The sequence below is a fragment of the Stegodyphus dumicola genome, chromosome 2 (genome assembly GCF_044657685.1).
Source record: "Stegodyphus dumicola isolate Sdum_Otavi_A_Nest chromosome 2, ASM4465768v1".
Taxonomy (NCBI): Eukaryota; Metazoa; Arthropoda; class Arachnida; order Araneae; family Eresidae; genus Stegodyphus; species Stegodyphus dumicola.
In genome coordinates, this window is record NC_140769.1 from 163,449,181 (window position 1) to 163,473,672 (window position 24,492).

The 24,492-nt window shown below is 33.8% G+C and overlaps 1 protein-coding gene across 1 annotated transcript in view; it reads right to left on the bottom strand.

Moving 5' to 3' along the window:
• Nucleotides 1-24,492, bottom strand: part of LOC118199333 (WD repeat-containing protein 11-like) — a 153,600-nt gene that overhangs the window by 35,255 nt on the left and 93,853 nt on the right. The window contains exons 18-22 of the mRNA XM_035371166.2: nucleotides 14,661-14,829; nucleotides 6,320-6,545; nucleotides 6,063-6,144; nucleotides 5,836-5,958; nucleotides 5,541-5,707 (exon numbers count right to left, since the gene is read on the bottom strand). Of these exons, the coding sequence (XP_035227057.1) occupies nucleotides 5,541-5,707; nucleotides 5,836-5,958; nucleotides 6,063-6,144; nucleotides 6,320-6,545; nucleotides 14,661-14,829 (767 nt within the window). The remainder of the gene's footprint in view (nucleotides 1-5,540; nucleotides 5,708-5,835; nucleotides 5,959-6,062; nucleotides 6,145-6,319; nucleotides 6,546-14,660; nucleotides 14,830-24,492) is intronic.

Here is a 24,492-nt window from a genome sequence, read left to right on the forward strand (position 1 = left end):
GTTTCATGTGTGACACCGACTTCTAAGTTTAAGAAAATGCATCCTGATTCGCTTCAATTATTTGCCGCGAATAATTCCAGAATTTCTACGTATGGAACAAAATTGTTAACTGTGAATTTAGGACTTAGACGAAACTTTTCGTGGAAGTTTTTAATCGCCGATGTACCAGTGCCTATAATAGGAGCCGACTTTTTAAGGCATTTTGATCTTTTAATCGATTTAAAACGAGGTAGGCTTATCGATAATACTACGAAATTAACTCGTATTGGTTCTCTTTCCGATTCTAAAAATTATTTTTCGGTAAAGTTAATATCTGGTGATTCACCATATCACAGAATCTTGAAAGACTTTCCGGAAGTACTGAAGTTAAAATCCGATTCGGGTAGAGTAAAGCATAGTACGGTTCATTACATCGAAACAAACGGTCCTCCTGTGCACAGTAAACCGCGTAGGTTAAGCCCTAAGTTATACGAAGCAGTAAAAAAAGAATTTCAATTTATGATAGATCAAGGTATTTGTAGACCATCAAAATCAGCATGGTCATCACCTCTTCATGTAGTTTCTAAAAGTTCGGGCGACATACGGCCAGTAGGAGACTACCGAAAACTAAACGCGTGCACCGAACCCGACAGATACCCTATCCCGCATTTACAAGACTTTAATAATACGCTTAGCGGAAAGACAATTTTTTCAAAAATTGATATCGTTCGGGCATATCATCATATACCAGTCCATCCAGATCATATACCGAAAACTGCAGTTTGCACCCCATTTGGTCTTTTCGAATTTCCGTTTTTAAATTTCGGACTGTGCGGAGCAGCTCAAACCTTTCAAAGGTTTATGAACGAAATTCTTGGAGATCTAAAATTCGCCTACGTCTACTTAGATGATATTTTGATATTTAGTGATACGGAAGATGAGCATAAATCTCACCTACGTACTGTTTTTGAAAGATTAACTTCATATGGATTGACAATTAACGCTTCGAAATGTGTTTTCGGCGTTCCGGAAATATCTTTTTTAGGCCATATAATCAATAAAGATGGTACCAAGCCTCTGACGAACAAAGTGGAACCGATACTTAACTACCCACTTCCTAAAACGGTAAAAGATTTGCAGAGATTTTTAGGATTTTTAAATTTTTACCGTCGATTTTTACCCAACGTAGCCCAGAATCAAATACATTTAACTTCGTATTTAAAAGGGGCTAAGAAAAATGATAAGACAATCCTGAATTTGTCTGAGGAAGCGCGGAGTGAATTTCAAAAGTGCAAACAGCTAATCGCTAATGCTGTTCTTTTGGCACACCCGAAGAAAGATGCCCAGTTGGTTTTACAGGTTGATGCGTCAGACTTCGCAATCGGTGGAACGCTATCACAAATAGTTGATAGAAATTTACAGCCTCTCGCATTTTTCTCACGAAAGCTTTCGCAGGCGGAAAGGAACTATAGTGCGTATGATCGAGAGCTATTGGCAGCTTATGCTGCTATTAGGCATTTTAAGCATATGTTGGAAGCACGGAACTTTTCTTTAATCACCGATCACAAACCGCTCACGTATGCATTCCGACAGCGTTTGGATAAGTGTTCACCTCGTCAGGCTAGGCAGTTAGACTTTATCTCCCAATTCACCACTGAAATTCGCCATATAAAAGGTTCGGAGAATATCGCTGCCGACGTACTTTCGCGTATAGAAGCAATAAGCATGCCTAACCCTATCGACTATGAGGAAATCGCTAAAATGCAAGAAATCGACCCAGGATTACAAACATTGCTTAAAGAGTCAAAAGTTCTACATCTAAAAAAAGTTACCTTACCGAATTGTAGCTTACCGATATATTGTGATGTGTCAACAGGTAACGCCCGCCCTTACATTCCTCCGGCATTCCGTGAGAAAGTTTTTGCCACCTTGCACAATTTGTCTCACCCCGGCATTCGCGCATCAACAAAGTTAGTATGTTCACGGTTTGTTTGGTCTTCCATCCGCAAAGATTGCGCGAAATGGGCACGGCAGTGCATTCCGTGCCAGAAAGCAAAAGTAAGCAGGCATACTAGAACCCCGTTAATGAAGTTTCCAGACCAATCACAGAGGTTTGATCACGTCCACCTTGATCTTGTTGGTCCCCTACCTCCTTCTCAAAGTAATTATTACTGTCTAACTATGATAGATAGATTTACTAGATGGCCCGAAGCAGTACCCTTACCAGACATAACAGCACGCACAGTAGCACAGGTTTTCTATGACCACTGGATTACTCGATTTGGTTGTCCGACTGTTATTACTACCGACCAAGGGCGACAGTTTGAAAGCGGCTTATTTCGAGCCCTTTCCCAATTATTGGGAATCAAGAGGATCAGGACGTCTCCGTACCACCCACAGGCGAATGGACTGATCGAGGAATTCCACCGTCCTTTGAAAGCTGCCTTAAAAGCGCACGATACCAGTGACTGGGTTGCTGCCCTTCCAACAATGCTGATGGGTTTCCGCGCCGCTCTCAAAGAGGACATAGGTGCAACCACTTCTGAACTGGTGTATGGAAAGACTATCCGTCTCCCAGGAGAATTTTTCAATCCGACACCTCCGGATGCGTCCCCCAAACAGTTTGTGGAGGATTTAAAATCTCACTTTGCCAGTGTCCGCCCGACCACGACTTCTAGCCACGGCCAGCGAACATGTTTCATTCATCCACGCCTTCACAAGTCCACATATGTGTTTGTTCGACACGACGGAGTTAGAAAACCACTTCAAGCTCCTTATGATGGACCATTTAAGGTGCTAGAAAGACGAGATAAAACGTTTGATCTCGAAATAAAAGGGACTAAGCAAACGATCTCCATAGATAGACTGAAACCCGCTTTTGTAACCATGGACTCTTCTCAAGTTGCTTCCAAGAGTGTGAAAAGAACTTCGGACAATTGTATCACCCGTTCTGGACGATTAATCCGACCCCCGCATCGGTATGTCACATTTCGTTGACACTGCGGAGGGAGTATGCAGCGGCAGCGCCAAACAGGCGATACGGACTTAAAAACTGTACAGAAAAGCGCCAATTGGCGAAACAGTAAACCCGTTTGGCAAACCTACAGGCTGACGGACAGTGAAGTTTTTTCCCCGGCAGTCAAGCGGAACTACTTCAACAAATGGGTGCGTCTCTGTTTTCGCCGAGATATGTAATCTTGTGTACTCGCATCTGTACTGTGCTCTGAATTTCTTAAGCCGTTATAATGTACCCGGCAACTGTTACTTTTCCTTATTAAATTTGATTATTAATTGTAACATGTCTATCTTAACTAAGATTTTGGCTTTCCTAGTTAATGTTAGGGATATTTTCGTATGCACGTGTTACTCACACGTACATCAATTTATATTTGCTTTTGTTTACCTCTTCTCGGGACATTTTACAATATTGCACCTTACTATCATAGATGAATTCAACATAGCATCTCTAAATTTACATATGTTTGACAAATATGAAAAAAAAAATATTAAAACTCACCACACTAAGGAGCTAACAATTTTTGTTGGTTAATTTTTGAGTGCTTTGCTGTTAATGTGGCACCAATCATTAAATATATGTCAAAGCATAAAATATGTTTGCTTGTTTACTTTGCATTAGTAACAATTGTGCAATGCTACAATTGTAACAAGCAAGAAGAATGAATATCAATCCAGCAATTTTCTATCCTAGATTTTCAGATATTTTTGTGCTGAATGGCATATACCTGTTTACCTATGTTAGACATCAGGTGTCCCCCCCTCCATCAGCAGATGTCTTTGCCAAATTTAAACAATTTTCCAATGTTTTTTTTAAACATAAGATGTAATGCTAAGAAACAAGTTTTGTTTAAACCTTGCGATACCAACAATCTGCATTCCCTTAAAAATATATTAGAAAATATAAATTTGGCATCACACACAGTCTTGGTTTTGGTAACATTAAATATGTTATATATAAAATAGTTATTCTTTTCATGAAGCTTTATCTATCATTAGAGTTGATGCCATCTAGTTAGATTTCATGCCAGTATTTATGTCTGGTGCTAAGTGGCACCCTGTTAACAGAAAATAACTAATTTTTTTATTTACGTATAGACTAATTACACATATTCTTGCAAGCAAGAAAATTAATGGAAATACATTTATCATTACTTTCAGCACATTTGTTAAATTAATTCATTTTTAAGAAATGATAAAATTTGTTGCTGACAAATTTTTAATTTTTCCTTTGTCAAAAGGAATCATTCTTCAAAGGAGTATGTAATAATTTCTTATTTTACCCTTATCCCCTATCACAGTTGAAAATATTCTTTCGGCTCCTAATGACGAATGAAGGAGACAGAAAACAGTTTTAATTAGTATTGTTACATCAGGAAACATTTGCTCTCCTACAATGTATTTAATTTCTAAAACTTCATTCTAAAGCATCATAAATTCTTGACACTTTTTCAGTGCTTCTGCAGTCTTTGACAGATCTGTTCTCTGTCAAGGCCTTTTTCATTATTTTCTTCATTCAGATTCAGTAAATTCAAAGCATGTAGCATTATAATGTGAAAGCAGTCTGATTTGTTAATTTCAGAATTTTGTTGAACTTTTTAACACAGCATCTATGAAATTTATTTGTTACAGATGGACAACTGTTTCATACCAAAGGTCTCGTTGTTTCTTTCTGACACTGCATTCTCAATTAAACTCATCTCAGAAGAATTTCCCCTCTTGCCTTTGCTATACATTTTTTTGGTGGGGGGGGGCTAAAAAATTAACATTGTTGGCTGTATACATATTTTTTTACATGGAGTTACTTTTAACACATTAAGATTTCATAAAACATTTTATGATCATTTTTATTTTATATCCTTCAGATGAAATTAGAAGTTGAAAATTGATATTTAACCAAAAATAATGATCTAAATTTAGATTTATTACTTTTGATAAGGGTAAATGCTAAGAAAAGAAAATATGTTTTAATTAAAGGATTTGGTAGTGCAGTTGAAACAGATACGGCTTGTCAAAAACAATCTTTTAAAGTACTCAAGGTGAGGTATTAATTCATATATTTCATAATATCATGTTATTTTTACTGTTGTTATTGAGAAGAAAGTACTAGATCTGATGGTAAAAATACTAAAACACTAAAAATTTATAAAAATTACTAAATCTAACAAAAGATTATTAACAGTGGTCACTCTAGTTAGTCTGCTATTTAGAGTTCTACTGAATTTAAAAAAAAAAAAAAATATTTTGCTATCCTATTTTCATGAATTATTTTACTGCCTTTTTGTAAAAGCTAAAGCCTTCAGATCAAAAAGCATAAAAATGAAATGAACTCTTTCTATAGACTTCACAACAATACACATACATATATATATAATGAAAGGCATAAATATTTCATTTAATTCTCAAAAGAAAGGAACAACATCTCTGATTTGGAAGTTTTAAAGATATAAATTCAAGCAGCCAATGATAAGTTTCACATTCACAAATTAATTTTAAAATGCGATAATTTCTACTATAAACTTATTTGGTTGCCAAGAAAAACTAACCTGAGACTATCTACATAAAAATTATCATTTTCAGATTCAGTTTCAAGTAGCAGCTGAACTGCTTGATCAGTTTGCCCAAGCAGAAGAAGACGTTCTGCACACTGCTGAGTTTGACTGTAGGTTGTTCGTTTGCTTAAATGCAGTCTTACTCGATCCAACTGCAGCTTCTAAAAAACAGCATGATGTAAATACTATGTTTATTCAGTGCTACAGTATGTTGCATGAAAAAATATTAAAAAAAACAAAGCATATGATTTTAAAATTTATTATTCTGTTATATTAAAATCAACATTACCTTGTAAACATCATTATCGCAAAAGGAATCAAATCCTGTGTCTAAAGGTTGATCAAAAAATAATTCAGGATTTCTTTGTTTTATGTTCTGCTTATTTAAGTGATCATCAGACTTGGCTGTTGACTGTAAAAGAATGAAACACGTTTTCCCTTTATTGGGAGGGGGAAAAAAAAAAAAAAAAAAAAACATAATGTGGGGGGGGGAATAAAACTGAAAAAAATACCTACTTCTAATAATTGAAATTTTGCTTGCTTCAGAAAATGAAGTGATACAGTCCAAAAAACACAGCCTTCTTGATCACCAAATATTCTAAATATTATTATGGTTTAAATTAGCATACATAAATTTTACTGCATTATAAATAATAAATTATGATTCGTTAATTAATTTCTCAATTTAATAAAAGACAGATATACAATATTTAATTAAATTATAACGACAATATTTAATAAAAAGCAATAAAGCAACTCAAAATGCTGATAACCTAGATACATGAAGAGAACGCTCTGCTGTACCAAATGGACAAAATTTCAGAAACTGACGCAATTCATCATCTAAAGACTCCAGTTGCTCCTCAGCCCAAATCATATCTGAGTCATCTTGCTGATCAATGTCTGTATTAAATTTCTGCTTCCAAAGTATATGATGTAAAAAACTTTTCATATAAAATGATACTTTAGGTGATAAAACACTGGGAGCAAAAGGGAAATCTGAAAATATTAATATAACATCAACGAATTAAAGCCAAAAAATTTTTACATTTAACGTATCAGATAAAAAAATGCAAATTTAAGAAAGAAATCACAAAATTACATTTATTACAAATTCCTTCAAATTTTATTCACTGTTCATGAACAGTGTGGGGGGGGGGAAAGGACAGTTCAATATCTCCCTTTCTACTGGGCAGATTGATGAAAATTCAAATTGCATTTTTCATGTCTTGAAAGCACGACTTAGGATGTACATTAACTATATATATATATAGCATTATTCTAATATAGGTATTTTGACAAAAAGTCGGACTTTTTCTGAAATGATGTAACATATTTTGCAGTATTTAACAAAATAACAGATGATCTTCTTAGTAAAACATAAATTTTATTTTTAGTTTACCGAGACAGATAATTTGAATACAATCTTTTAGTTACAAATTTTTCATACAACTACTACTGGTAAAAATTTCAGAATTAACAATTTTAAACAATTTCTTACATTGCTGAGCAACGGTTACATGATACAAATATGGCATTGCCACTCCAATAATAAATACAGTTATTTGTTAAACAACAAAATATTACAACCTCTTTTCCCTCCAGATAAACTTATATTTTTATAAATTAAAGTATACAGTTTTTTCTCAAAACACAATATCAACACAATACAGAGTTGAAATGCAACAAATAACATACACTGAGGAAGAGAGGAAAGAACAAAATAATAATTTTTTTATCTATATAGAGAAACAAATTATTTAATCAGGCCAGGGAGTGCAACTTAATGCATCTACATTTTTATGGTTTTTAAAACTTTGATGAACTACAATGTAATTGTAGGGTTGTAATACTAGTGTCCATCTCATAAGTCGTGGATTTAGACATTATTTTTGAGCCAAACTACTGGATTATGATCGGTCATGATGAGGAGTTTAGTATGCCCATCTAAATAACATTGCAGTTTCTTTACAGAAAAATTATGATGGCACTTTCCTTTTCTGTGGTAGAGAACTTTTTTTCAGTTTCTGTAAACTTCTTACTGAGGTATAATGCTGGATGTTCATTGCGTCATTCATCTTTCTGAGCTAAAATGACACCCATACCAGAGTCTGAAACATCAATTTGCAAAATAAACTCCTTATTGAAATCAAGTGAGTGTAATAGAGGCTTTTGTGGCAGTTTTGCTTCTTCAACAACTCGCTCTTGTCTGTTTAGTTACTTTAAAAATTTCTCCTTGACTTGCATCTCAACTGCAGAACTTGGCAATTCATCTAAAATTTTGAACTGAGGATCGGCTAAATTTGTCAGTTCTTTCTTTTCAGATAGTTTTTGCTCATTGTGAGATGAACTTTTGTTCTTACCTGTTTTGCATTCTCACTGAATATGGCAACTTTGAGTATCCTTTATCACGTTTATGCCTCTTTGCTAAGTTTTCTGACGCATGCTTAGATTCTGAACGTATTTTTAATTTCTAAGCTTTAGAAGCACCTTCATGAGTTCTTTTATCAGAAGTTCTTTGATCTACTGTTAACAAACTGTCGAACACATCTTTGCCTTTTGGAGAAGTGGGGAACTGGTAGGGAAATAATCATATACACTATCCATAGAAGATGAATCACTAGGTAAATAAGGTGAGTCAACTTCCATATCAATAACTTCAGTTTTCTCATCAGGAGATAAACAGATTGTTTATCAGATTTCTGTGAAGCACAGACAGAAGATTGACTTTTAGGAGTGTGAATATTGACCAAATTACCTTGAGCTTTACCACTATTATTTGTTTGATTCTGTATCAAAGATGTATAGTTCTGCATTTGATTCCTATATTTTTCAGGAATAACAATTTATTCTCTTTCATTTCCATTTTTATCTATTTTCCTTTTCACCAGCAACCTGTTTTCTTTTACTTTGAAATCATTTGTCTTGCTGAAATTTTCACTTTTAGCTTCGCTAAGCAATGAGGCTAGAGCTCTGCCTTTATGGTGAGATTCAACTAATTCCTTAGAATTAACATTAATTACTTTCTTAATTTCTTTGTCTTCCTCATCAGCTCACAGTAAAATATCTTCATCAGTCTCAATAACAGACAGTTCTTTGGGTTTCTCCATTTTGGTGTCTCTACTTCAATATTCTTCACGAGATCGTTTTACTTCAGATCATGTCAAAACCACATTTATCTTTTCTAAATTTAAGAATTGATTATCTTTGAACAACTGAGTAGTTTTGTTACCCAATATATATCTGCCCGGATCATTTGTAACAACAGCTGCCTTTGTTTTTATATAACCAAGTTCACAATCAGTTTCAACTTCAGCTAAGGGTAGACATACTAAATGGTCATTTAAAAGCTATTGTAACCAGACATGTTCTCCATGTTCCCCCCCCCCATTTCCTATGTATTTTTGAGAAATAATGTCTACTGTGGCTCCTGTGTCTAAAAAAATAGGCATATCATATCCATTAACTAATCGTTAATTGTATATGTCTCCAATAAATCATCGTTCAAAAATATGCAATTTACCTTTTCATTTGGTTTTAAGCAAGGGCATCGAGGCTTAAAATGTTCGTATGGCCCACACTCGAAACATGGTTGATAACTTTTGTCATGTAAATTTTCTGGGTTCTTGTTTTGGAACTGACTTTTTTGTCAGAGATCTTTCTGGTATTTTGAATCATCCCATTTATCAGAATGCTTAAAATGAGGCGGATGCTCTAATTTTTTCACAAAATTATTGTAACAAGGTTCAAATGATCCTTTGTTAATTCTCTCAGTTTGATTGGCAGAAAATTTTGATTTTATTGTTTTTCTCACAGCTTCAAAATCTTCAATTTTCTTAACCATCTCAGTAGGTGAAATGATGGTAGTCCAATCATCCATAAAATGTTCTTTGAAATCAGGAGAAGTACGCTTTTTAATTTGATCAACCAACATGAGATCTTTAAGCTGTTCAAAAGTTTTAATGTTTAATCCATTAAGCCATCCTTCTAAATAGTTCTTTAATTCATAGTAGAAATCATACCAAGTACTTTCAGTAGATTTTTGGTGTTTATTAAATAGTTGTCGAAATTTTTTCGCACTGAACTTAAATTGCTGTAACAGTAGAGCTTTCACATATTCATACTTTTTCGCGTCCTCTTCTGCTTCTCTAGCATTAAGCTGAACAACATCAGGAGGCAGCAATGAAATAAGTTGAGTCACTTGATTTTCAGCAGGTATATTCATAATTTTAGCTTGACGCTCAACTAACACCAGAAATAAACTTATTTCATCTTCTTTAGGGTTGATACGTGACATCACATCGTGCATTCTGATTTTTAAAGGCTGCTCAGATAACTGCGTAGTTTCTACCGGTTGTGCTGTTGCAGCCATTGCTTCCAATTGAAGTTTCTGTAGCTCAAAAGTTCTAATTTGCTCTTGTCTTTCACATTCTTTTTCCCTTTCTTCTCTTTCTCTTTCATGTTCTTTTTTCTCTTTCTTCTCTTTCATGTTCTTTTCCCCTTTCTTCTCTTTTGTGTTCTCTTTCCCTTTCTTCTCATTCACGTTCTTTTTCTCTTTCTTCTCTTTCGCGTTCTTTTCCCCTTTCTTTTCTTTCTCTTTCACGTTCCTTTTCTCTTTCTTCTCTTTAGCATTCTTCCTTTCTTTCTTTTTCATCTCTAATTGCAGCCAGTAATTCTCGAGTAAATTCCTCATCATAACCGGGACTTTCAGTAATCAATTTATGCAACTGAGCAATCTTAAATTCAGGTCTCATGGCTAAACCTAACTCTTCTGCCAGTACCTTTAAATCCTGTTTTCTACTCCTACCTAAGAATAACATGTTGAACAAGTTACCTTTAATAGGCTTTCTTTTGAAATTGAATCTAAAAAATCGTATTTATATTAAAAAATGTATCATTTAAACGAGACTTAATTTGTCAAATGCAAAATTCCCTTTAACCAACTGGAGAGAATTTTTTAAACAATTTTCCAGTTTGGCACAAAATAAAATAACACTACACCGGGTTGACATTTTAACTCACTATTCACAAGCCCCGTTGGCAATAACTATATAAACACCTTCGCCAGTTAGGCAGTACAATGGGATTTTACCCACATCAGTTTGATGATTTTACGATCTATCTCCATGCCTGGTTGGTGATAACAAAAACAATTTTTGCCCGTTTGTCAATACAATTTAGTTGTAATATGTCGGGATGACATTACTATCTACAACATGCCTGGATTGCGAGAACTAAGAAAAGACTTTTGCCAATTTGGCAGTATAATCAAATCATACTACGTCAGTTTGACATTACTACTTATTTTTCACGTGCCTGCTTAGCAATAAATTAAAAAAACAGTTAGCAGTTCTTTTTTTTATAAATGCTGGGATGGTTTATACATATCAGTTATCAACATAAAAATTCAATACAAATAACAGTAAAGCATAAATAATAATTTTAAAATACTTCTTTACCACAAATATCAATTATAAATTTAAGCTGAATATTTTTAGTGTCAGTTATTTTAAACAAATACACGATATAACTATAATTCTGAAACAAAGTATTAAAATTCAAAAAAAGCTTTTTTAAGAAAAGCAAAAGTTAATCTTATCTTCGGAGAATAGCAATATCCTGTTCTGACAATTCTTTGCTGAGACGCAAGAAATAGAAACACAGAAGATAACATTTGAATGATTCGCTTCAACATCTGGCTTTAAAACGGCAGACTTCTGACATCCATTTCTCCTTAAAATAAACAAACTCCAACTGGTACTACCAAACTTGTTCTAAAAAATTTCAGCAATTTTCTGGGATTAGGAGACCAGCACCATCGAAATTGATAATTGCACTCCTAATTTTAGTATCTCGGTGGAACCTCCAATTTTATAATACTGTAATGTATTTTACAGTATTTAACAAAATAACAGATGATCTTCTTAGTAAAACATAAATTTTAGTTTATGGAGATAGATAATTTGAATACAATCTTTTAGTTACAAATTTTTCATACAACAACTACAGGTAAAAATTTCAGAATTAACAATTTTAAACAATTTCTAACATTGCTGAGCAATGGTTACATGATACAAATATGGCGTTGCTACTTCAATAATAAATATAGTTATTTGTATTGTAATAACAAAATATCACAATGACATGCCAATTTTTTTCCGTATTTTGATTCTATAACTCAAATTATTCCTAAATATTAAATTTGGTGTGAAATTTAGGGAGAAATTCGAAAATTTATCTCGGTGCATTCCCCCCCCCAGTTTGCACCAAGAATATTACTTGGCAAACTTCTTAACTTACAGCAACTTATTATTCCCCCCCCCTTTTTTTTCACTGTACACAAGAGGAAGAAAGGTCATTTCATACTTTCAAATAATTTTAACAAAATCCATAAACCACATGTGGTGTTATTATCGTTAAAAAAAAAAAGATGCTAAACTTCAAAACATGTCAATATGTAAATTCATGTATATCTTAGAAAACTTTGAATAAAAAATTCTAATTTTTGCAGGTGTGCCTAGAAAAACATCTACTTTAACATGATAAAAATTTTACAGGTTATAACGTTAAAATTTTTTCGAAAACTTTATTAAAAATACTTAAACTTATAAAAGATGTGAGAATTATATTTGGATTAAGGCTAAATTTCGAATTCTGGAAGAAATCAAGTAAGTTTAATAAAAAAGAAATATTAATAAATATATATCAAATTCAATTAACATTGAGGAGCTAAAATTTTGAGATCTAATTTTTTAAAAACTACTGCGATTCTTACAAAACTTGGCAGTTTGGCATAATTTGAGTTGTAGAATCACAATATGGAAAAAAATTGGCATTCATTACAGAAAAAAGTCTGATTTTGTGTCAAAATACCTATATTAGAACAAAGCTGTATACAAGTATAAATCTAATACATATATTAAGTCGTGCTTTCGATACATGAAAAACGCAAGTTGAATTTCATCAATTGGCCCAGTAGAATAGGAGATACAGAACTGTCTGTCCTCTCATTTTTTTTCTGCAGTGTACATAGATTGAAACTATTAGTTTTGATTCTGTTATGTAGCAACTGTGTTCAGGGAAAGTAAAATTTTCTATGACAAATTTCTTAACTCATTTGAAAGAAAGGATATGAAAATTTGTTTGTCCATTAGAAAGCATATTTCTGAGCATTAAAAAAAAAAGAATTTGCATAAAAGGTTTTGGGGCAAAGAAGCTTTGACAAAATAATAATAATAACAACAACAAAAACAGAAACAACCTTCTGTTTAGTTTTTCCCATCACAGAAATTAGGAAATTGCTTACTTCCTTGGAATCCTAGTACTTAGATAAGTTATTTCACAGCTAAGGATTCTGCGATATCAAATACAATACTTTATGTATATGCAGTTTTAACTGTGGAAATAACCAGTGGACAAGGAATTAGGAAAAAACGAAAAAAAAAAATATCCCAAAGCTTTCAAATTTCATATTATGCTCAAAGGCAGCCCCCCCAAAAAAAAAATATTTTCATTTACACAGACATGCGCATTTCGAGACCACTTGGGCTAATGTCCTTTGGAGCTAAAAATCTTTAAAAATAGCATATCTTTAGAATTTCCGATAGACAGTCTCGTGCACTACAGATAAAAATGTTTTTTCCTGCACAATGTTGCCATTACTTGCTTTAATACTGCTGGGTTTGTTAATCAAAAATTTATAACCTTTTACAAAATATGAAATAGACAATAAAATGAATTCCAAATTTGGGCTTCCAGGCACCCATATTCAGGTGCAAGATTATTATTTAAAATTTGATGGATCTAGGTATCACTGATTTTTCACAATACAAGAAACATACATACATTCATGCATATTCTTTATTATTTAATTTTTTTAAATATAATACAGGGTGATATTTGGTGGCAACAATTTGAAAAGTGAAATGGGCATTTATAGACGATCGATGCAAAATGCCATTTCAAGACAAATAGCCCTTCTGGGCTAACATCCCTTTGGTCCAATAATTTTCTGCAGATTGATTGAAAGGCTGATGCTTTGAAAAAATTTTCCTGCGAGCAGATCTGATTTAACCTATTGTGAAACTTCTTTTATAAGTAGCATATTAACAACTGTTTAAATGTCCAGTGTTCTTAGAATTGTTATTTGTGATTTGCCTTTTTGTTTCCCTTCACACTGTTGGAGGTATATTAAAAAGTTAAAATTTCTTTGTTAAATAATTGGGTGTATAACTGTAATTATATAACTGTTGCTGGTTTGTTTCAGATTGAGTTTTCCTGATTGGCTTCCAGGATGATATCCTCAGCCAATGAAAGATAAGATACAGTAGAACTGCATTACATGTCAGTTTTGATTAATAATTAAGATGTAACAAAAATAATGACAAACATGCTATAAGGGGAGAATGGGGAAAAAAGAGGACAGGAAGAGATGAATGGAGCAGAGGTCTGTCTAACTAGTTTGTTATACGAAAAAAAAAAAAGAAAAGAAAAGAAAAGAAAAACAGCAAGATGATAGAACTATTCACATAGTAATAGAAAATATAATATCGTAGAATTTTTTACATCTGTATAACACAACAATGATGCACATTGACACACAGTTTGATAACTTCTGAACTTTGTACTTTCTATATAAGTTATTATTTTGACTAAATTATCAAATAAAGATTAGCAATTTTCGCCCTATTTTTAAGGAACAAATCACTGTAGGTATTACTTTTTTTAATGTAAAACTTTTTAAATGTAATCTTCAATAATACATCTTTCTTGCAGCTGATTTGAAGGTGTTAAACATGATGGTTTGTAAAATAAGATTTAAATTGATATATGAAGATTTATACTAGTGTAAAAAGTGCTGGTATTTATATTTTTGCTTCAAGTGAAGAAATATCAAAACACAGTTCTAATTACATAAGGCTGCTGAATAAGTATATTTTTCCACTTAATCTAAATATTGGTACTATTACTATTATCATAAAATCCATTTTATTTAAAACTTTCTGCACTAAGACTAAGACAACACCCATTACACATTTCAACTCTAATATTTCTAAAATAGGTAGAAATATTATGAAAAACAATAAATATAAATTTTATATTCTAATTAATTACCAGATGGTTGGTAGTCATGTATGGGAGAGGAACTAAGCTTTATCATAATATCAGTCACTCTCAGACATCCATCTACTGTAGCTAAAACTGGTCTGTCTGATCCCACCCAATCTATATCCTGTATTTTAGGCATTTCCCGTGGACATCTCACTTGATGAATAAAAGTTACCTAAGGAAATTCAATAAAAATATGTACAGATAATAAATGCTGAAATATATGTATATTTACATATGCTGCAATATACAGTCAAAAGTCGTTAATTCGGACACCCATAATCCGGACCTTAAGCTAAAAACTTTCTGCGCATGCGCCGCGTCGGCACATGCGCACAGGCGTTTTACGCGTGTGCGTAAGACCTTGACTACTGCGCATATGCGTGTGCGCAAGTGCAGAATACGTTTTCGCCTGCGCGTTTAACGTATAACGGACGGTGTAAGCTAAGATTATCTAATTATCTATTTCAGTTAATGTTAATGATTGCATTGTTCCTTAATCTTCGAATTGGATCCCGCTTATTATTTTTTGCAGACTGTAAGAGCAATTTTATAAAAGTAAACTTGAATTTTCAATTATGTCAAATAGAATTTCCGATGCTGGAACTTCTAAAGGATCTACAAAACGAAAGTATGAGGCCCAACAAACAAAAAGTGGAATTGCTGCAAAAAATGGATAAAGACATGAAGAATGTGACAGAGAGGTTAGTGAAAATGAAAAAATTTCGATTGACAAGATAGTCGGTATTCTCGGCACAGCAATTAACGGGACTTGAACAGCGGAACTTTGTAACTGAACAAGAAATTATGTCTTTTTATAGAATTAAAGAGAAAGTATTATCACATAAAATGAAGCAACTTAAACAACTTACATTGAGAGAAATGTTTAATAAAGTAAACAAATAAATATTAAGCTTTTTTTTTTTTTTTTTTTTTTTTTTTTTGTAAATTTTGATACCCTTTTGATCATAATTGTTCTTTATTTCATAAATTACGGTTTCATATTTTTAATTTTAGAATTTCTGCATGCCATCTTACGAGATTTAAACTGATGATCTATAATCCGGAATCGCCGAAGTCCCGACGAGTCCGGATTAACGACTTTTGACTATATATATATAATTACAAAAAAATTTTTAAAAAACATGCCAAGCATTTTTGGACATTCAGCTGCTGAAAAATATGAGTAAATTAAGTAAGAAACTTAGAAGTACTTTTTCAGAAAGACCAAAATTGAAATTCATAAATAATAAATTTCAAATAATCTTATAAATGCAACAAAGAATTTAATAGTAAATGTTAAAATCAAAACTCTACAGCAAGCAAAACCTAAATTCAAAAAACCGGTTAAATGTAAAGAAAAACGAACAAAACAGAAGAGGAATTCTATCAACCTCAATGCCACTTCGTCAGGAGGAAGAACATTGAGATCAATTGAAATCTCTCTTCCACAAAAATCCTTGCTTCTGTATCCAGAATTAGCCAATGAACCATTTCAATGTATTTTAATTATAATAGTTCACCCGAAAATTCTGGACCCTCCCCCAAGCAAGGAAAAAACAAAGTAAATTCTAATTAGAATCTTGTACCTTAACTACAGAGAATTCTATTTAAACAATTGAAAACAAAGAATTAAGTGAAATAAAAAAATACTTCAGAGATAAATTCAAATCAAAATTTTATTTTTTAATTAAGTCTTTTAGGTAAAATTTAATAATTTCACTTACGTTTAAATTATTTGGATTATGTGCTCTTTGTTTTAAGGTGAAATTTTGATTTGAATTTACCTCTGATGTATTTTATTATTTCACTTACGTTTTCAATTCTTTAACCCCTTAGCGATCGGATAATTTTCAAGAAAATGGTCATAAAAGTGCCTATTTTTTATTGAAGAAAATTGCACAGAAATAAATGTATGTACAATATATGCATTCATTTTCAATTTCTGGATTTTTTTCCCCCTTGAAATTTTTTAAATATAATTTTTTAGGAAACGCCAAGAAAATTTCAGAAATATGTGTTTTAAACATTAAAAGAGAATTTTATTAAACTTACACATAATATAAACAAAGCTTAGTAATTTTTTCTTGTGTGATAAATTTCAAAGCATGAAATGCAAAGGCCAATGTCACAATCTGGACAGTAAGTACCGAGTTTCCTTCCTACATCTCTTATTGTTTCATCGCTTCTGGAATAACAAGCTTTGCATTCTCTTGATGGTTGCTGTTTCTTATCAGTTGGAGTATCTGTCTAATAAAATGCCTTTCAATGAAACGGTTTAGATTATCCCCCAAGCTTGGCAGGCCTCTTTTTGAAATGGTGTCTGATAACTGATACATTTCAATAAATCCATCTACTAAAGATAAACGAAACATCAAATGGGATTTTTTTCTGCCCTATTTTTGTAAATAAGTTACGAGTTCAAAATAGTTTGGTCTATCAAATAAAAAAATATTTTCTTATAATATTTCTTTCCTTTTGTTCGAACAATAGAGTAATCTCGAAGATACTGGTCTACAATATCTACCACACCCATATTTTTATTGTAATCTGTGACAATTATAGGTTTTTTGACAACTTTGTTATAACACTGTACATCTACCATGTCATTTGTGTGAACTGTAGATAGTATGGTAACATCTTTCTTATCTTTCCACTTCATGGCAAGAACATTACCTCGATGAAAAGCAACATTTTCACCTTTTGCGATTCTCTTTTTTATTAATTCTTGAGGCAAGTCTTTTCGGTTTAGTTTTACAGTTCCATAAGTGTCTGTTTGAAATGTTAAAAGCATGTCTGCCAATTCTGGGAAGGTATAAAAATTGTCTGTTATCAGACAATATTGTTACAAAATGTCAAGGCGCAGTAAGATAGCTTCTTCGTAAAGCAGTTTTAGGGTTGCCATAAAATGGCAAGGAAAAGCAGGGTTGCCACATTTGGCGAGAAATTGCCCATTTGGTGACAAAATTGGCGATATACCATGGACGGTTGGAGAACCTTCTGGAACGAATTCTTACCGGTTTAGCCCAGAATGTTCTCGAACACAAGCCGAAAGCTATATAAACCCTGCTGGTCCGCAGTCATTCAGTGTACGAATTGACAGCCGGGCAGCGAGTGCCGACTGGGTCGTCGAGTACACCCAAGAGTCTCGTAGTACATCGTGGTTAGTACATCCTCGAGAGAGCGTGTTGAGCTCCGGGAACGACTGAACAGTCGGGAGCTGTGCTCATGTGTCGTCGAGTGCATCGCGAGTTGTAGTGTGGAGAGTCTCGACAGTACATGAAGTTCCGAGAACGACCGGGCAGAGTCAGGAGCTTTGCAGTGAAGCTGTCTCCACCGTTATTGCCTGACAGTGTGAAGGCTGTGTCACTGATTGTTCCAGCGTGTTTATAGTAGATTTTCGATAACTGTAAAAAGTGTTATTGGAGCTGTGCTGACAATACTGGCTAATAAAGTGTATTTCAATACTTCATCAAGTGTCATCGTTATTCATTCCAAATCCACATGAACCCGTATGAACATGAAGGAAAAAATAACGTAACAACTGGTGTTAGAAGAATTAAAAAAAAACGTAACAACTGGTGTCAGAAGTGGGATTTGAGAGTGAATGCCAGTGACCCGCCTTCAGAGGAAAGCCATGGCGAAAGAAACAAAGACTTTGATGGACTTCTTAGCCGAGATAAGGGCTGAGATGAAAGCCGGGTATCAAGAGATGAGAGCTTAAATGAAAGCTGGATATCAGGAGATGAATCAAAGCTGCACTAAAAGAGATGGAAGCCGGACTGGAACAGAAGAAAGCCCGGTGAGAAGAAATAAATGTCGGCCAAGAAAAGGGCACGAGAGCAACTCCAACAGGTGAAAATGGAGCTTACAGAAGAAACAGGAGCCATAAAAGATGATGTGGATATGAGAGAAGTGGCTTCTCAAGAATCAAAAGTTGAAGAAATGAAGAAAGTAGCTAATGAAATGTCTGAGGAAGATCAAGAAATGAAAGATGAAACAACTAATGGGATTAAAGATAAAGAACGAAAACATGAAGAAATAAAAGACGGGAAAGTAGATTTTGATTCTCAAGTGCCTGAAGTGGAAGAAAGAAAAAATGCGATTGTTAAGTTCGTCAAAACTGATAGTGAAGTTATGAAATCGCAGTTCGCGAGTATTGAACCATCTGAAAATGCATGTGATGCAGAGATGACAGAAGTTGATGTGCAGCTTAAGCAGTGTGCTCCAGTACTGCAAGAAAATTCATCCACTTTGCAAACTATGTGTGTGCTTCATAGTGCAGGTTTTGCAGACAAGGACTTGATTCCAAACCCGGATACTTCTGTTTGTAAAGGATCGGATTCTATTCATGACCCTGGTGCAAACATCCGATCTGGTTTTCAGGAAATAGAGGTAAATAAGCATGTACCATCTGCTAATGATACCGAGGTGAACTATACGCATGCTGTGAATGATCTACAGAGTGGTGTATGAATTGTTTTAGATTTTCCTGTGGATGAAAAGCCTTAAGGAACTGAATCTCCAGACTGTGATATGCAAAACAGAAATGCATCTGAGAACTGCAGTGAAAAGTATTTGATCCAGGTATAAATTAATGAAAAGACGGAAACTGAAATTCATTCTTAACTTTAATTTGTATAATTTAAAACTGTGATGTGTTTAATTTGTGTATATAACTTGAACATAGTGTAAATATTTGTTTCTTTTAAAATTGTGATTTGTTTAATTTGTGTATCTAACTTGCAAATAGTGTGAATCTTTGTTTCTTTAGTTATGTTACTTGTTTGTTTTATTATGTTTTGTTTGTATCGAATTTGGCTTCTGACCAAGGGTTGTACTGCCTGGGACGTGCAATCCTTGGGAGGGGGCAGTGTTACGAAATGTCAAGGCACAGTAAGATAGCTTCCCCGCAAAGCAGTTTTATGTTTGCCATAAAATGGCAAGGAAAGCAGGGTTGCCACATTTGGCGAGAAATCGCCCATTTGGCAACAAAATTGGCGATATACCATGGATGGTTGGAAAACCTTCTGGAACGAATTCTTACCGGTTTAGGCCAGAATGTTCTCGAACACAAGCCGAAAGCTAATAAACTCTGCTGGTCCGCAGTCAGTCAGTCAGTGTATGTCTCTCATCGAGTGTGTGTCTCGTCTAGCGATTCTCTTTTTTATTAATTCTTGAGGCAAGTCTTTTCGGTTTAGTTTTACAGTTCCATAAGTGTCTGTTTGAAATGTTAAAAGCATGTCTGCCAATTCTGGGAAGGTATAAAAATTGTCTGTTATCAGACAATATTGTTACAAAATGTCAAGGCGCAGTAAGATAGCTTCTTCGTAAAGCAGTTTTAGGGTTGCCACATTTGGCAAGAAATTGCCCATTTGGTGACAAAATTGGCGATATACCATGGACGGTTGGAGAACCTTCTGGAACAAATTCTTACTGGTTTAGCCCAGAATGTTCTCGAACACAAGCCGAAAGCTATATAAACCCTGCTGGTCCGCAGTCATTCAGTGTACGAATTGACAGCCGGGCAGCGAGTGCTGACTGGGTCGTCGAGTACACCCAAGAGTCTCGTAGTACATTGTGCTTAGTACATCCTCGAGAGAGCGTGTTGAGCTCCGGGAACGACTGAACAGTCGGGAGCTGTGCTCATGTGTCATCGAGTGCATTGCGAGGTGTAGCGTGGAGAGTCTCAAGACTATGCGAAGTTCTGAGAACGACCGAGCAGAGTCTGAAGCTTTGCAGTGAAGCTATCTCCACAGTTATTGCCTGACAGTGTGAAGGCTGTGTTGCTGATTGTTCCAGTGTGTTTATAGTAGATTTTCGACAACTGTAAAAAGTGTTATTGGAGCTACCAGACAATAGTGGCTAAAAGTGTGTTTCGATACTTCATCAAATGTTCGCCGTTATTCACTCCAAATACGTACGAATGTGAAGGAAGAAAATAACGTAACAACTGGTGTCAAAAGAAAAGAAAACTGTAACAATATCCTTGTTTTAGCAGAGGCTTAACAAGTGACATCACAACTTGAATTGATTGGGGCAGATCTTTATATTTTACATCCAAAACCATGCCTTTTTCAGTATATATAATTTGTGACCATATATCCCTGAACTTTATTCACATAACAAATACGATTTTACTCCAAAATGGGATCTCTTTTTCTGCATATATTGTCACCATCCTAAACGACCTTTGAAAAGCATTAGGGTTTCATCAATTACAATATCATGTCCAGGAGTTACGGCTCTTTGAAACAATTCATTCAGGTGTTGTAACGCTGGCCATATTTTATGCAGCTTGGGATTTGGATGTGTGTTACAATCAAAAGCTTCATTATCTATAAAATTCAGAAACTTGCGTATTTCGTAAAATCTATTACAAGGCATTATGCTTCTGAAAATAGGTGTTGAAATTGAATGTTTTTGCTCCAATACATTTTCGTATCTGGTTTTTTTTACAATACTTTGTAAAAACTATAGTGAGAAATTTAAGAATTTCTTCCTTTGTGACAAGTATCTATTTTTGGATAGGCGGAATCCTCGAGAATTTTGGCATTGTTTGTCATATGTATTTGTTTCCGAAATGATGAGATCCACCAAATTGTCATTCACAAAATACTTAAAATATTGTAAGACACCAGAATTTGGATGAAAATTTATATTTATCTTTGGTGTTCCCCAAAATTTAAAACGTGGGGGTGCATGATCTGAAGTAGATACAATTTTAGTCCATGCTCGTCCAGGCAACAGTACAGATACATCATAACTGTTCTTAGATTCACTAACTGAACTTTCATAAAAATCAGTTACTTCAGAATCACTTTCAAATCCATTTATACTAAAATCAGAATCCAGTTCACTATCTGACTCTGACTCCATAATGTACAGAATAAAAATATAAGTATATTTATCACAGAACAGAAACCACGTGCATTCACAATAAGACTACCTAAGTGACTCAGCTAACGATAAAACTACAAAACAGATAGCATAAATACACGTTTGATTAGTACTGACAATGATTAGTACAATGTATCTCTAATTGTATAAAATATTATTCTGGTACTGCCATCTGGTGTCTAAAATGAGAAATAAAAGTTTTCCGAGCAAAAGAAATGAATAGGTTTTAATCCTTTTAGCACATTGCTTTTGAACTCTCCAGCCCGGAAAAATCATGGGCACGAGAAATAGAGGGCGAAACCTCACCCCATCATTTTGACAGGAGTGAGAAGGAAGGGGCTAAATAGGATTCTCTATATTTAAGGTACAAGATTCTAATTAGAATTTACTTTGTTTTTTCCTTGCTTTGGGGAGGGGCCAGGATTTTCGGGTGAACTATTATAATTAATCTGTTAACTGGGTATGACGAAATTTTTCGTCATGCTGGGAAGACTATTTCAATGGGCATGACGAAATTTTTCTTACATTTTTTTGCAATCTGTCACTTGACCGTTGTTCAAGAAAAATCGATTAATGGAATCACTTGTCCGCTCATAAATTGTGATAACACTCCTAATTTTCACAACTTAATTTCATTTTAGTCTGCATTTCAGTATTTTACATATTAGTAATAACTTGTTGATTTGAGTAATTGTTAGTTTTTTATAAATATGGCTAAAAATTATTGTGAAGAAGAAAATATTTTTGAGTTGTTTGAAAGTGACGATGAAATATTGCCCGGGAGGTTTGGTAAACGACGTCGAATTCTAAGAATAAGTACCAGTTCGGAAGAAAGCGATAACGACTTCTTTACTGATGGTCCGGACATTGAATCAAAGGATGATGATGTTATAGACCAAAACATTCAACCGACATCAGCTGAATGGAAATGTGAAAGAATATTGCGATCGCCTTTCCCGTTTTTATCTCAATCTAGACTTACATTTGAAGGACCTGAAGAAAAGGATTTCTTATTTCGAGAAATTTATCGATGAGAATTTTGTAGAACTTATTGTGGAACAATCAAACAAATAAGCCAGACAGTTTTTTGAAAAAAATACTTCCATGAAACCGCGTTCAAGATGTCTCTCGTGGGTTGACACAGATGACCGAGAGATGAGAGTATTACTTTTTTTACTAATTTTGCAAGGAATAATAGGAAAACCTTCTCAGCTTTATTTCACAAAGCGAGAAAGTCTGGAGACTCCATTTTTTTATAAAATTATGTCAGAAAAAAGATTCCAACTGTTAGTAAAATTTTTACATTTTAGTGATAACAATACTTTCGATCTAAAAGTGTGCAACAAAAAAACCTACAAAATCGATTCTATTTTGAACTATTTACGAAACAAATTCAAGGTGTTATACGTACCAGATAAGGAAATATCTGTAGATGAGTCTCTTTTGCTATGGAAAGGAAGACTGTCTTGTAAACAGTACATTCCATTGAAAAGAAGTTGATTTGTTAAAAGTTGAATTGTATAAGATATGTGAAAGTAAATCCGGATACATAAGTGATTTCATAATATATACAGGTAAAGACACACAGTATGGTTCGAACTATCCAGAAGAACAGGGACCAAATCGTATTGTTCTTGAATTGTGCCACGATTTGTTGGATAAGGGATATACGCTATATCTCGATAATTGGTATACTAGTACTGATCTAGCTGAGAAGAGGTGCAGAAGAAAAAACGATGTTGTAGGAACAATGTGAAAAAATAGAAAGGGAATACCATCTGATATCAAAAATTGTGTTTTGAAAAAAGATGAACATATTGCTAGGCACAGAGACAAAATAATGATTATGAAGTGGAAAGACAAAAAGGATGTAATTATATTGAGTACTATCCACGACAATAAATTTGTAGAAATAGAAAAACAAAGGAAAACGATATCAAAACTGGAAGTTATCGCTGACTAAAACAAAAATATGGGAGGAGTTGATCTTGCTGACGAACAAATGAAAACTTATGAAATCGCTAGAAACCAAGTAAAAAAGTATTACCATAAGATGTTTTTACATGCACTAGACATGGTGTGTTTGAATGCATATCTTTTATACAAGAAAGATGGCGGTCACCTAGATAGGCTTCATTTCCTTCTCGAAACTGTAGAAAAAGGTGTTGAAAAATATAGAGATGGATCGCAGTTGCCATCTACTAGTACAGGACGATCATCTTTGACACCAAAACCATCTCGACTCTTTGAAAGACATTTTGCAGACTATGTACCATTCGACTCCTCAAGAGTAAATGTAACGAGGAGATGCAAATTATGCTATTCCAAAGATCTTAGGAAAGAATCGAGATTTTGGTGTCTCGACTGCAGTGTTGCTTTGTGTATGCCGCATTGCTTTAGGGAATATCATACGAAATAATTGTTTAAATTCGTTCAATTAATTTGCTTTTCCGGATTAAAAATGTTTAATTTTAATATTTAATATCATTAAATATTTTAAAACGATTTTCTTTTATTTATTCCTTGCGATGTGCTGAAATCACTGCAAAGGAAAAAGTCCCCATTGTAAACGATTTTACTGAAAGCTTATTCCCCAGTTAACAGGTTAAAATACACTGAAATGGTTCATTGGCTAATTCTGGATACAGAAAAGCAAGGATTTTTGAGGAAGAGAGATTTCAGTTGATCTCAATGTCCCTCGTCCTGAAGAGGTGGCATTGAGGTTGATTGAATTCCTCTTCTGTCTGTTTTTTTTTTTTTTTTTTTTTTTTTTTTTAACACTTCATCGATTTTTTTTAATTGGGGTATTGCTTGTTTGTAAAGTTTTGGTTTTAACATTTATTACATTCTCTATTGCATTTATAGGATTATTTGAAATTTTTTACTTATGAATTTCAATTTTTTGTCTTTGTGAAAATTAGTTCTAAATTTCTCACTT